The 15202-nt window shown below is 38.4% G+C and overlaps 2 protein-coding genes and 1 long non-coding RNA gene across 20 annotated transcripts in view; 2 read left to right on the top strand and 1 right to left on the bottom strand.

The window, feature by feature from the left end:
* Nucleotides 1-6545, top strand: part of SCLT1 (sodium channel and clathrin linker 1) — a 43287-nt gene extending 36742 nt beyond the window's left edge. For 4 of the 7 annotated variants that reach the window (XM_084519095.1, XM_084519098.1, XM_084519096.1 and 1 more), the window contains 3 exons: nt 801-879; nt 1977-2072; nt 5870-6545. In XM_084519095.1, coding sequence (XP_084375221.1) covers nt 801-879; nt 1977-2072; nt 5870-5932 — 238 coding nt within the window. In that variant the 3' untranslated portion in view covers nt 5933-6545. Of the gene's footprint in view, nt 1-800; nt 884-1976; nt 2073-5869 lie in introns of those variants that run through there. The other 3 variants (XR_014693037.1, XR_014693038.1, XM_084519097.1) reach the window with 2 other exon arrangements.
* Nucleotides 6546-8640: 2095 nt separating this feature from the next.
* Nucleotides 8641-15202, bottom strand: part of JADE1 (jade family PHD finger 1) — a 147063-nt gene continuing 140501 nt past the window's right edge. For all 12 annotated transcript variants that reach the window (XM_084519088.1, XM_084519084.1, XM_084519086.1 and 9 more), the window contains 2 exons: nt 12897-13014; nt 8641-12262 (listed from right to left, as the gene is read on the bottom strand). In XM_084519088.1, the coding sequence (XP_084375214.1) occupies nt 11361-12262; nt 12897-13014 (1020 nt within the window). In that variant the 3' untranslated portion in view covers nt 8641-11360. The remainder of the gene's footprint in view (nt 12263-12896; nt 13015-15202) is intronic.
* Nucleotides 12269-15137, top strand: LOC311436711. The gene is made up of 2 exons (XR_014693040.1): nt 12269-12669; nt 14851-15137. It is a non-coding gene; the product is annotated as an uncharacterized lncRNA (long non-coding RNA).

Below are 15202 nucleotides of genomic sequence, written 5' to 3'. Positions count from 1 at the left end.
AGTATAGTTAAATTTGACCATAAGCAGTTCACACATTGTAAGCTGTAGCGTTTGAATAGTTTATTTTGAAAAGGTATGTATGAAAAAATGTGAATTGTGTGAAATTTTTGTATTGCTAACAAAATGGCTTATAAAAAATGAACTTTAAGACAGTTTTCAAAAAACAGCTGTTCGTTAGGACTTGTATACTGAAAATGGCTCGTTTTGGTGCATAATATTAATTGAATTATTAATATTAATTGCATTATTAATTAATAATTATTATTTTATCTTCACTACTATACAAAGTTAGGATCAGTAAAACTCGTGGTGTAATAGTAAAAAGACCACTTTGAAGAAGGGAACGTATTCCTTATGAAATGTTGCATTGTTGTCTGTCACACAAAGCACAGAAGGATTTGAGTTTTGTACTTCAAAGTATTTTCAAAAATGCCCATATTGAAGTCTGATTATAAAACACTCATTAGAATTTTAATCTAAGAATTAAATGCACTGGGCAAATTCATAGCGTATTTGATAATATGCCTGTAAAATAAGATAAACAGCAGGAAAGCCCTGTAAATTGTTGAATGCTTGTGACAAAGTTCTTTTAATTCTAACTAACACATTTAATTCCTCTGCCATTACAGTTGTGAATACACATTCTGTTTGTAGTGCTTTTGAAATTAATGTGTTAAGAGTAACGCTGTAATTAAAAATATGCCACAAGCCCATACAATGCAAGAAACAGCCTTTGAGATCATGTTCTGATAACTGATGCACTACTTTGTGTTAATCAGCATCTTTCTTCTGATTAATAGAAGTGAGCTGAGTCAACAAAAACTTCGTACCCAGGAGCTCATTTCTCAGCTGGAAATGGCAAATGAAAAGGTAATTGAGGTAAGATATTGGCCGATAATGACCACTCCTTTCAGTTACAACAGAATGCAGATACACTAGGATCTTAACAGAAACCCATTTAGATGAGTTATGTTTCTATTTTTTTTTTGTTTGTTTGTTTGTTTGTTTTTAAAAAAAGGATTTTTGACAGGAGTAGACATAGCTTGAAAACACCATTGTTTCTGCTGACTGTTGTGTTCAAATGACAGGAAGACAAATTAACTTTACTCTCAAATTATTAGGAAAGGTAGAGAGATTATCTCTCATGGTTACTAATCTGGTAATTTTATACAGTTCAGGAAATGTTTGTGAAGAAACTTAGGCCTACGTCTGCATATCTCTAAAAAGGAGGATGCATTGTGTTATGGATAATGTAGCATATGCAGAGAGATCAGTTTTTCAGCATACTATATGTATAGTAGAATGTACACTTTATGTGTACATATGCATACAGATAAAAGCATTATTCATTAAAAATTAAGGCCATGGCTGTTTTGGAATGTGCATTGTTCAATAATTAACGGTCACTTTAGAAAACAGCTACCCTGTCAGTCTGCTTCATAAATCTGGGATAATATCCAGTTCTGGCTAGGATGAATCCTTGTGTGTTGTTTTTTGTAGTGCTGTATTATTTGGGGGAGAAAAATGGAGTTAAGGTGGGAATAGATTTTTGAAACTAATGTTAAAGAATGGTAAAGAAAGGCTTTATACATACCGTTTGATGAAGGGAACAGAAGGCAGCTGTAGCAAGATTAATACCATATGCATATTATTTGTTCCCTTTGAATATAGCTAAAATATTTATATTGTAAGATAGTGTAAATTAAATTATCTGGATTGAAATGCCAGCTTTGTGTCTTACTTCAACTGGTGAAATGAATAAAACTTCCTCTTAAGATTGCTGTGATTGGAAAAGTGATAGAATGTCATATTTGAGCTGGAAACTGTCTGTAATGTGTCAAAAGTGTGTCTTGAGTGTTATTATATGTGGTAAACAGCTCCACTTAAATTCCTCTTGCTTTAAGCTTTTCACTGCAATAGGTATGGATCCAGTAAAGAGAACTTTACATTTGTAACAAGGTACTTCGTTTCCACAGGATGAAAAATTAATGATAGAGTATCGAGAATACATCAATAGGCTTCAAAAGCGACTAAGCCAGGCAGAACAGAGGGCAGCGACTGCATCACAAAAGGTACAAAACTATAACAGTTCTCTAACTACAAAAATCTCATTGAATATTGCAAAAATACTCACTTCATGTTATTCCCAAGGCAGAGGTGATCTTCTGTATTCAGTATTACTAAAGTAATTTGAACAGCAATCTTGTATTTTGAATGTGTCATCACAAAACTGATGCATGTTTGATTAAATGCTGCTTTCTGAGAGGATGCTTAACTGATGATGTAGATTTGTTTATGGAAACAAATTTTACACTTGTGGTTCAGTGTGTGAATGAAGGTAGATTGTTTCCATATTCTGCTATATAGAAATGGCAGCAAGTTTAAAAAAAAAAAAAAAACGCCTTAAATAATTTCTGCTCTTGTTTACATAAGCAGGCTTGTTTTTGTAGCTTGGTGTAACCTGCTGCAGCAGCTGGAAGTGATGGCTTCATGAAACACAGAAGTACCTATCTCCTGGCGAGTCTCTGTCTGAGAACAGAGCACTGCTTTGAAACAAAGCATGTCTTGAGTTGCTGGGTAGAGAACAGCATTTATAAAAATGTTAAGCAGCACAGCTGTTTTGTGGGTATTTTGTTTGGTGTGTTTTTTTGGCCAGCTTCCTGCTCTAATTCATTGCATGGCTGCATGAATAGCGTGGGGAAATTTTGTGCAGTGAGTGCAGGACAGAACTGATGGTGTGGACCTGTTCATCAGACTGCAACCTTGCGAACCTGGCATATTGTGTGAACTCCAGAGGTTGTTAATTTCTTGTCTGCTCATCTGCATTTTCATTAGTCCAGTAGCAATAACCCCAAGGACTGTTGGAAAAGTACACACCCCTGCAGTTGTCATAAGTTACATATAATAGATATAATTAAGTCCTGTGATGTCAAAAGTACTGAAAGTTACGCAGACAGCATAAGAAATAACTTGGTTTTCTCCAGGCCATGGCAAGGGGGGAAGGCAGGGATGGTGCATGTAGCTCACTACCATAGTAAATATGCCTAGTATGTGTTTCAGTGGTCTGAAAGCTTCAGACATGTTGTGTCTATTAGAGCTATTCGTATTCCTAAGACCTCTTTGTGCACCATTGTAATTACTTAATGAGCTGAATTTTTGCAGCCTTCTTTTCCAGTTCCCTTACAACTCAATTCCAACTTTGACCAGTATTCTTCAGTATTTTTGGACATAAGGGATACTGGGGGGAAAGGTGGAAAGTTACTGCTTATCTTCTGAGAAAATTTAGGCTATAGTTGTTTCAACCTTTTGCTACCTATAATTATATTCTCTGATGGACATCCCTTCAGCATTCTCTCCCCCTGCTATTTGAGCTGCATGTCTTGAAGCAAATCCTATGGAGGTCTCTCTATCGCGTTCACTTGTTTGCCAAGCATATCTGTTGCTCAAGTTTTGCCTATTAAAACATGATCCTTTTGCCTCCTACTTGTATTTAGTGACTTAGGAAACACTATTTGCTTTTTAATGTGGGTGACCCTGCATGAGTTGCAGAGAGGAAATGTTTGGTTAATCTAAATTGTCCAGTTAAGATAAATAGGGTTTTTTGTGTGTGTGTGTGTGTTTTTTGTGTTTGGTTTTTTTTTGGTGTTGTTTTGTTTGTTTGTTTGTTTGTTTGTTTTCCAACAACAGTGAAAAAAACGAGCATCGCTGTCATAACATAAGTTATGTTTCCTGGCTGGAAATGCTCCCTGCCACAACAAGGTCTATATCCAGTTGGTAAAAATTTGCTCTGGAAGACCAATTTTTATTTTTTTTTTAAACTTCTCTTTGTTACATGGATCTATTTATTTAGCTCTAATAGTTCTGATATGCTCTCTGCCTTAAAAAAAAAAAAAAAAAAAAAAAAAAAAAAAAAACATGGTCATACACCTTTCAAGGGAATACATTCCTGGACTTAGTTACCCATATAGGAAGAGGTCCTGCTGCTCCAGAAAACATTGGTAACTAACAGTTCTGCACCAGTGTCCCAGAAAGATAACAAAGATTTGACAAGATGTTTATCAGCTGTATTGTTGTTCAGATCTTGCTGATAGTCTTTAGAACTGCCTTGCCCCTCCTCAGGCTTGTCAGAGGTTACTGCTGGCAGGACTTCATGTAGTGACTGAAGTGTCAGTGAAGCTCCAACAACTGCTTGTTGCAGAAGCAAGTTAGCTAGAGAAAATCTGCTCATGTTTGTGAAGCATCATGGAATTGACTTGGCTGTGTGATTCACTGACCAGTTTGGTAAAACAGTTTATGCTGACTGATGTTAAATCAGTAACTCTTTCAAAGTAGTGATAATTACTTTCCTTACAAATTGTGTGCTTTGAGAGATGGATCTGGTATGGATGGCATCATCGTTTCTCCTTTCACTGCTATAGGTTGAGGTAACTGATACGTAGTTGTTTCAGTTTTCCCATGAGAGATTTTGAAAGGATTTGAAAAATGCTAGACATCCATGTGGCATGTATGTGTGTCTTTAGTAGGGCCTGCAGCAATTACAGCCACAGTTCCTGTATGCTAATAAACCATTCTCTTCACATGTTTTAAGCCTTTCAGTAAAATTAGAAGTGTAAACCTGGATGATCAGGTGGCATGTCAGTAAAGTACTACAGCATGAAAATATTTAGTAGTGGCACAATTGGTATATAATACCAATCAAAGGCATATCATGATGGATGTCCAGCAGGTCTGGGACCTGAATGTGATGGCATCAGAAGAAGGAAATCTATGAGAAATAGCAGCACTGATTTTTCCACTCAAAGGGAACAGACTCATAGTATATTTGTGTATGCAAGCAAAATACTGCTAATGAAATTAAATGTAGTGTTATATTTATTCTGCTGAGATTTTGTCAGTACACTGAATTTCTACAGGGGAAGAAGGCTACCTTGGAAGGTAACTAACCCCTACGTATTGTAGGGGTTACTATAAAGGTAAGGGACTTACCATAAAGGACTAAGGACTGGCTGTGGTGGTTGGTTGATTTAGGACTGTACTTAAAGGGGTGGTTCCATGTTGGTTCCCCTCTCCCTGAAGAAACAAAGCTTGTGCCATATATAGAGCGCCACAAATCTATTTTCAGAGACACAGTACAAACCAGAAATGTTTGTTGATGTAGGTTAAAGTCTAATACTCCAGTTTCCCACCTTTTTTCTTTCTTTTGATGTTTTCAACATTATTTCAAGTCACTGTTGCACTGTCATGGTGTGCATTCGCACAAAATGCTGACTTGGCCTTTCTGAAGAACAGGCAGGGGGAGGCAAGGCAGGAGGGGGCTTCTTAAAGGTATTAAGGAGATGAAAGTAAGGCACAAGTAGGGTTGTCAGATGGGTTTTTGGCTCACTGCTGGATTGTAGGCTGGAGCTTTTTGCCTTCTAAGCCAAAGGCGACTGTTTCTCAGTGGTGCGTTATTGTGCACTATAGTTTGTGTGGTACTTTTATAGGAGAGATGATTATGAAGAAATAATATATTAAATTATCAGTGGTTATTCAATGACTATGAATCTTAGCTTATTATTAAATAATAGTAATTCAGTGAAAAAGCATTAAAAATGCAAGATAATGTTTGCATAGACTGAAAATGCACGTATTCTATATAAATACCTTTAAGCGTACTACCTAATCTTTCATCATCTGTAATTCTTTGAGATCTGAAATAAGATGCAAGCAGTAATCATCTACAAAATGCATAATAAATTCTTCTGTTTACCCCAAATACCAACTTAACTAAGCTTGTTCCCTCTCCATGACATTTTCCATATTGAATGTGTACTGTTACTTAGATCTTAAAAAAATTTATAGGAAGCTATCTGTTTGTTCTTAATTACAGCTTAGCGTCATAACTTCACAGAAGAAAAAAGCTGCTTCGCTAAAGGAACTGGAAAACATTTAAAAAGATGTATTGTGTCATTCACACCATGTTGGAGTTAAGAAGATTGCTGGAGAAATCTTATATTGGAGCATTAAAAGCAAATGCATAGCAAGGCTTGTAAAAGTTTGTATAAACATTTTCTGTTTTACTCAGGTAAGAAGGAAGGGTGGATGAAGATTCTGTCTCTGCATGAGTAGTAAACATAGGGAGAAGACTGCAAAATGATGTAATTAAAGTTCTTTAATGTAGCAGATGGAACAATCTGATACAGTGCTGTGGCATATTGGTCAGTTTTGGTCTTAAAAAAAAAAAAATACCAGCTATATCCAGCTACAGAAGTGTTTACAGGCAATAGACGTTATTACACGGAAGTTCTTAAGCAGCTTTGTTGACATACTGTTAATACCAGTTTTTTGGTAGTGCAGTAACTTGGGAACATTTTGAAAATCTTTTACAAGGTGTAGTAAGACACCAATTACATCATGAATGTCAAACAGTTGCTGTTTTTATGGTAGGTGTTGTAACTGGGAAATGCCTCCGTTGCCTTCCATTTTTACGAATTCACTTCAGTTTGTTGTGATGTCCCTGGGAAACAGTTAATAAATAAAGTTATTTATTTATGATTATTCTTACAGATAGTTTTTAAGGACCGTAATTTTTCTTCAGTTGTGCTTTTTTTTTTTTTTTTTCCCTCTCCCCTAGTTACAACTTTTCAATCGTTCCTTGCTTTTGTGTTGACATGCTGTCTTGGGTGGTATATGTCTGGGAACCTTAGTTCTCTGGTACTTGAATTTGTACAAGGGTGGTCATCCAGCTTTTACACACTCTTACATAGTGTGTTTGAATTCTACAGATGCCAGTATGTGGCAATCCTCTTGTGTTCAAGTTTTTCTTTGATAGATGAGAAATTTCATAAATATTATCCTCAAATTCTAGCTGAACTATTTTCTTTCAGCGTGTATTATAAACGTGATACATGTAACTAATTTTGAAGTGCTGTCATTTTGAACTAAATTTAATTTCTTGTCATCCCTTTTAAATGTGAAGAGTGTAGTTCTGTTTTATGGCTTCTAATTCAGTTGATCAATAATGCTTACCCTGCTTATCTAGTGCTTGCTGAAACGCATTGTTTTGGGATAACGAAGACCATGTGTCTGTCATAGTGGATCTTCATTGCATTTGTGTTTTAGAGGACAGATGGGGTTGATTGCCATGTGGAAGTATGTTTGTGGCATCTCCAGAAAAGCATGCTAGTCTGTTAAAGTAGCGCCTGTAAGATGGAAGCAACCTCAAGGAAAAATTCTGATTACCTCAGAGGAAGTTATTACTTCTAGAGTTGCACACACTTCTTTGCTCATGCTTTTGCAGTCTGATATAGGCCTGCATCCACCATAATCTGTAGTTTTGCTAAGACTTCAAAGATTTTTAAAGCAAATGGATTATATTGTCATGAAACTCCAGACAGTTGTTGCAGCGGGATTTTCATCAACCACATATATGATATAGAGGGAGGTAAGTACCAGGCACCTTAACTTTCATTTGTGTAATGTGCGTCTGAAATGCTGACAGACAACCTGGAAGATTTTGTGTGAGCTATGAATCCCAGTCACTCCTTAAAGGATGCTCTGTGAGGTGAAACCTGGCTGAAATTGGCAGATAATTCTGTGGTTTTAAGCAACAGTATTTTTGTTCCTTTGTTTCTGGAGGCACAAGACTTCATTAGCTTTTAATGGTGGCTAGTATTCACTTTAGCTTTTGATGAAGCTCTTGTGTAATGGTTATTTGCTGGAGTATGAATTACAACAACACAAGCATGTGAGAGTAAAGCGAAGGGGCATCAGAGCAGTCATGGCAGATGAAACTGGAAAGAATCAGATTCTCTCTTTGATCTGTCTGCCTAGTTCTCTGAGCAACTAAAAATTGGCCAGGTAGGAAGGGGCGTGTGGTCTAAGTTTAGCTCATCATCCACCCCCTCCACTTCATTCAGTTTGGCTTCCTCAGGGGTCTTCTGGCACACCGCCCACAACGGCTGCTCAGAGCTGAAACAGTTGAGATTTTTCAGCTTAGGTAAGTTTTGTCTTTCCTAGTGATACCAGGTTATTTAATGGAGTCAAAGAGTGGTCTTTGCAAACGTGTCTTGGCTGTTTTACATTTATGTATTTCTTTTTATACATCTTTGAAGAGTCTGGGCTTCCCCTGCCTTCCTTTCCCACCCTAACGCTAGTTCATGAGTGTTTTAAAGATGCTGTAGTGTGATGCTGTACTTCCCATTACATAAGAAGTGCTATAGCAACTAACATCTTGCATTGCTGAGTACAGGCACTTGGTGGGGTGTCTGTCCATTCAGCCTGCTTATCTTGCAGAGTTAACAGGTAAGAAACCTGACTTACCCTTCCAGTGAAACATGAAGGAAGATTTTGGACTTCGGAAGGACATTGTATATCAAAGAATTGAAATTCTTGGAGGTAAGTAACATGTCTTTGAAGATATCAAGAAAAAGTAAGTATGCAATTTGCTGTTGATTGGGTGGGCACAGCTGTCAGTAATGAAGCCCTATACTATTCCTAAACAAAATATTTTCTCTTGCAACCTTAGCATGCATTTTGATACCTGTAATGATCCAAATTAAATGCCTCTTGTAACCGTGAAAGTTGTTGAAATCATTGCAGTTAAGTGTTTATGTGAAAACCCAAACAAAGTCATTATTGTAAACCACTGTTGCAAACATATTGCAAAAATTTACAGCATTTATTCACATACAGACAAAAAGGCACAATTCTACTGAATATTTTAACAAAAAATACAGCTGTTTTCAACTAGGTCTTTATAAATACTTCAAAAAAGGGGTAAAATAAATACAGGATTGGGCCATGTAATATAAAATAGTCATCTCTACATATACTTTTTATTTCTATCTGTTTCTCTTCATGCACCTTTTTTAATTAATTTCAGCTGAATGGACACCAAAGCTAGGCACATAGTGAAAAATCTTCTGTACAAGGTTTTACAAATGTAATGACAAATTTTTCGATTTTCTGAAATTAAGATTTGTACACAACACGTATAACCCTTCATTTAGATTTGTGTGAGTTCATAACCTAACAAATGGCATTCCAGGCAACTTTACAAAAAGTTCAACTAGCCTACAGTTTGACATAATACACCAATCATAATCAAAGATTTCTTGGTCAGTCTGCACAAGGAAAGGTAATGCTCAGAAACAGAAATTAAGCAAATGGTCTATCCCAATAGAACAGAGGGCGTGGGTTTGTATTGTCACTGCTGCTTACGACACCTCTTTGTTGAGCGCTAAGCATGGGAGACAAAACTATCCTACAGATCTGGTCACACTGCAGTCATCTTACAGCTTTTTGTAATTGGGGTGGGGGAAAAGAGCTTTTTTGGTTTTGGTTCAGCATAACTTGAAACGTTAGAAAGCTTATTAACCTAAACATCAGGGAGCAGAACAGGTAAGGCATTAATTCTGCACAATGTTAGCATTCATAATAGTGCAAATTAACAAGATACCTCTTTCAAATTGGTGTGAGGTTAAATGTTTACTTAGAATCAAAATTTAGATTATTCCATCTATGGCTTGACAAACAATTCCTTACATGGTCGTGAGCTTCTTACAGAAAATAGCAATGCCTGCCTTGAAAATGTTGCTGTATGTCGAGTAGAACTACCTGCACTTACCTGTTGTCTGTCGGTTGCTGATCAGGTAAGTGCTTTCATTTGATCACATCCCAAGAGCAACTACATCATTTCACGTTCACCTGTGCCCTGTTTAATTTTAACCTGTGTGAGTCGTGAGGTCAATCCAACTTCATGGATCCAGCAATGGTATTTTAGAAGTATACCATGTTAAACAAAATACCCTTTTCTCACCGTCACCCCAAACACTATCAAAAGGTCAAGACTTAAAACTTTTAAAACACAAATGACAGAGATACGTTCTGTCAAAATGTGTAAGTAAGCGGTAACTTGCATAGCAAGATGGGGTGTTAATAAGCCTTTTTTTGATTGAATCCTCTGGAAGACTCATTTATGGCAGAGTTCTACTGATTTTAGAATTTTCCCTGCTCAAGACGGAAGGGTCTAACATTAAAATGTAAGTGAACGTGGTAAGGGCAGGCTAGGAGTGAAAAATAATGGGATTTTGTTCTTTACGCCTGTATTTCTGTAGCACGTTGCCTGCTTAAACTTCCTTTTAACCAGTACATACCTGACTTAAATCTATGCAGAATTCCAAATTGACAGGCTTCTAACAATCCAGTTACATGTGCACTCAGTACAAAAAGTACAATAATGAACTATTAATATTATTGCTCATAGCTTACTAGTTATTGCCATTTGCAATTATTTAAAAAAAAGTATGCATATGAGTTCCCTCTTCCATCAAATCTAGTCCAGAATAGAATACTTTTTTTCTTCATTTGACTGTAAAGAGCTAATCACAATTTATTGCCTTTCCATTTTATTTAAAAATATATATTTATGTCCATTTTAAAGTAACCCTTTAGTGTCATAAGCTTGGCTTTCCCAGTACATACCATTATTAGTGCATACGTGGTGGGCTTTGGGAAATCCTAATGACTAGTGCCTTAGAATAATTTTTCTAAAATTGTCAATGTATTCCAGGAGGCAGGTGACTGACTAAATGCTGCGGGTTATGCCAGAGGGCCCAGGAACCCACAAGCCTGCCCCCTTTCTCAGAACTAAGCTACACACTCAGCCTGAGTACCTTGAAGCGGTTGCAGTGTATGGCAGCTGCAGCCCTGACCTGCCCCTTCCTTTTTCTCCAGTGTAACACCCCAGTTACGTCTGGTTATCTCGCAGACCCAGTTGCACCTAGACTGGAGCTTGCGGAGGGTTTTTGGCTGCTACCTGTTCTCAAACTGAGTGCAACAAAAACATTCTGCAAATGGAGGACAAAGACCTACCACCAATCCAAGGCAAGTGACCATTTTTAAGGGGGTGTAGCAGTGCAATATGGTTAAATAAATAACCATCTTTGATTCAATACACACACTAGGTAAATTAAGAGCTTGTGCTTTTCTGGAAAGCAGGGGAAGGTAAGAGAATTGTAACAGTGCTGTTTTGCTAAAAGGGATGAATGCAGCCTACTTCCCCCTACCCACCCTAGCCCCCTAAATGTTTCTGTGAGTTACTTTAGTGTTCATCATCCTGGTTTAGTAGTGATGTCATTTCTCTGCTTGCCCGGAAAGGTTGCAAATAAAGGAGATAGAAACTTGTCACAGAATGAGCTGGGGAGCAAACAAATCCAGCTTTAAGAGTATGTAAACATGTTTATACAGCTTGGGAATAATGGGTTATCAATCTGTCAGTCCGTAGTCACGTCTAAGAACTCTCCCCTCTCACACCAATAAATAAAGTGAAGTTGGCTTGTAGGCAGTGACTCTACTGACCATGGTGCCACGCTGCCCCGTCAGGATGCCAAGATGCTTCTCCTAATAATGTCCGTTCTCCTGCTGATAGAGCTGTTTGGACTGAGCCTCTGCTGTCTGCATTTTTTTTCAGCCACTTCAGTTTCTGAGTCGCTCATTTCTGCATCGGGGACGTACCCATCATTCTCGCTGTCAGGCTTTAGCTTGCTTTTTGCCCTGTCCTTCGGTGAAACTCTGCCCACGCCCAGGTAGGGGTAGCTGGAGTTCTGGCGGCATGTCTCCTCTGGGCTCTCGCCCTGCTGCTGCCTCTCCCCCTTCTTTGGAATTCGGAATCCGCCCCAGTTTTTCACTGGGCTGGTGGGCGTCGTAGGCACTTTAACTACTGTCTGATTAGAGTTTACTTTGACAAGACCCCCATTGCATTTAGGCACTATATCTCTCCGTGTGCCAGGTGCTGACCTACCACTGGAGTGGTTCACAGCCCTTTTGTTTTCTGATTGCCTCTGAGAGAGTTCTGTGGGTCTCAGTGGTTTGTGGTTGTGTTTGGAAGTTTTTTCCTTTAGTTCTGCCTTGATTACCTCGCATTGTGGACGATTGTCTCTTCTTTTTCTGTGGTCTGGCATAACTATGCCGTTTTTCTGCTGTGCTGATACAATCCGTGTTTCTGCAAAGGTCTTGTCAAAATTTAAAAAGCTACCTGGAGCCGCACCACCTTCCCTCTGGTTGGGCTGCCTCAGCATGGACTTGCTGTTGTTCCCAGAGCTATTTCTTACTCTGTCTCTCTTGTGTGGTTTTTTCAAAGAGTGCGTTAGAGATGTGCCCATTTGTTTCCTGAAGAATGCAGAATGCCATTTTAAATCCTCTATCTTAGGGGCGTCGGGACCCAAAGATGGACTATTGAACAACACCACGTTTTCCATTGACGCGAATGAGGAAGGCACACCTAAATGTAAACACACTGGGTTAGTCAAGCAGTCCATGTCTGGGCAAACGTAACTTTTGATTTGTACTTATTTAACTCCATTCTTCAATATAAGTGGGTGTTTGGCTGCCTACCCAGCATCTTTACACCATGACTGTGTGGCTATTTCCCGGTTTCCTAGTTAATACGGTAATTTTGAAGTTGCTCCTCTAGGAGAAAAGACTACTGTCAGTGAGATTAGGCAGAAGGAAGTACGTTGTTGCAAAGAAACATGTACTAAATACTAATGCCGTGGCACTGATAAAGCACAAACCTACTAGACAGCATATGGCACTTGAATGTAAGTCACGGTCTCTCTGTCGTAGAAGGAGCCATTAAGGACTTGCAGCAGACAGGACCTGAAGCAGCAAGCTGCTCCATGCCCATTGGTAAGAGCGCAAACGTACGGGTTTCTATAGCAGCGTGCCCACCATTAGCGCTAGGCAAATTCTCATTTTTTAATTCCAGTCTGCCAATGCCTGGTGGACTATACGAGATTTTAATGAGAATAAATGAGGTCCTGCTTGTCCTTCAAAATTAGTCATTAGTCTCTAGCCAAATCTTTCAATGCTTGTGCCTGTGGTGGTGTGTGTAAAAGATAAATGCTGAAGCATACCTGAAACTCTTTCTTGTTCCAACTGCTTTGCGTAGATGTTAAATATCTGTTCTTGAACTTTGCAAACAGATCTCTTGATTTTCTCCCTTCGGGTCACCATGTAAGTGAGATTACGCACCTAGAAGGCATCAAGTTGATGAGTTTTAAAGGAATTGTGTTTCTATAATGCTGTAACTCAGTGGTTCAAATAAATTCAGCTTAAGTACGATACACCATTTTAACAAGGTATGTTGAAGAAGGATAAATTTAAATATATATATATATATTACAAGACAATCTTAAATACCATTTAATTGACAGCTTAGGCTGTCGGATTTTGGAGGCTCACAGTGCAGAAGTAAATTCTATGAACAGTTATATCGTATGTATATATGTACATGTGTATATATACACACACATACAAATCTAGAGAAATGCTGAAAATGCTTAAATATGCTCAGTACTATATAGCCCAGCACCACTTGTTCCCTGTTGTTTGAGACCCAACAAGAAATACTTAATGTAGTATGAAAATGTGGAGGCCTATTCACTGGTACCATTCTTTATATTGACCCTGCCATTGTATGGTAATTGTTAAAAGTGAGGGCAGGCCAGTCCATCCATGCCATAGCACCAGGGAGGTGGCAGGGACTGAAAACAGCAAAATCTTTATGTTGACAGGGGCTAGTTTTTCAGAAGAGAACTACATCTCTGGTCTTAAAATGTGACTTTCTAATCTAGCAGTAGTGTAAGAATTTACTTTCACAGCTGTCACTCTCAGAGCTTACCAGTAGTGATGGGGATCACTGAGGAGTTTATGGGATTGTTTTCAAGGCTCCTCTCTCAATTTAGCGTAGCCACACACGGTAAAAGGAGTGCTGTTGATCAGAGCCTTATGGGCTGATCTCAAATTCGCTGAGGAGGAGACTCACTTTAATGTGTGTTGAGGGTCTCCTGTATTAGGCTCCCAGTCCTGGCCCAGACAGCACTTCAGATATTCAGTAGCTGTCATTACTTTGTGGATTTGAACTGGAAGGCATTCGTCTAGCCTGTTGCCCTTCCTGGTACAGTTCACAGCCTTTTGTTCTCTTCCTTGTCTGATCCGAGCCGCAGAACAAAGACACATCTTGTCCACAAAATTACCTGTTTTATTAGGTGAACTGGATGACACCATTTAGAAATGTTTCTAGATGGGTGACACTGTCACTAATGTAATTCATAATGAAGTCTAACAGACAACCTGAAGAAGAGCAAAAAAAATAGGCCCCTTTTTTTTTTTTAGCATCTGAGTTCTCTTTGATGTATGTATCAGTGAGAATAATAGAGTAGTAAAATATTAAAAGTGGTGCTAGAACGATGTATCCTGTTTTGACACCATACTTTAGAACAGAAAGGATACATACAGAATCGTTTAAGACCCAGAGAACACTGTGATAAACTCCACTTGTTTAACTGATCAAAGGGAAGAATAAAAAAGATCTTGAACATGCTGAACAGAAAACAAAATACAGAAGGTAGCAGCAGTCTAACACAGGGAGAGAAGGATCACAGGCCGGAAGTTGAAACCAGAGGAAAAAAATATTTAAAAACCTCCAAGAGCAACTCATTAGAAGAACAATTAGCCACTTGGATCCTTTACAAAGGATGCAGCAGATAGATCTATTAGCACCTGCTGCCCAGACTGAAAGACAAGATACAATTCTGGAAGAGGTTCTTGTTCACCACCAACCCTGTTAAGGCAGGACTTTGTGAGTCAGGTTCTATTGGTGGCCTGCATGAGCTGGACACTGGATATACATGAAAAACTAAACAAACTGTAGTACGCTTCCTGGCTCTTACATTCCTTAGTGTCTCTAGTATTTTTGTTGTTGTTGTTGTTTGTTTGTTTGTTTGTTTAAAAAAAAAGAGGAATTCAGGTGATTTCAGGATCAGATGTGGTTAGAACACCCTACTGATCCTATTCAACTGTTTTTAGCTTATCAACCAAAATCAAACAAATCTGAACCTAATTAACTGGAACAGCCTACCAAACCTACTACATACAGATAGTCCAATGAAATACCGTCCTACCATGCTGTGCCAACAGGAAACACACTTGCTCCAAATCAAGGTAAGTTTCAGACCCTTCCCTTCTTGTGCACAAGGCAAAAGGAGCAGAGAAAGCCCTAAGGGCATCTGGGGGTTGCAGTACATTCCACAGCCATCGGTGTTAGTAAAAAAAAAAAAAAAAAAGCCTCAGTGCACAATCCAGTTATAAGGGGACAGCATACTGCAAACCAAGAGCCAAGGGCCCTGTGAACTAACCCTCTGGCTGAAAAAGGTAATTG

This window comes from Aythya ferina (assembly GCF_964211825.1).
Source record: "Aythya ferina genome assembly, chromosome: 4".
NCBI classification, from domain to species: domain Eukaryota; kingdom Metazoa; phylum Chordata; class Aves; order Anseriformes; family Anatidae; genus Aythya; species Aythya ferina.
This window is presented reverse-complemented; position numbering and strand designations above follow the sequence as displayed.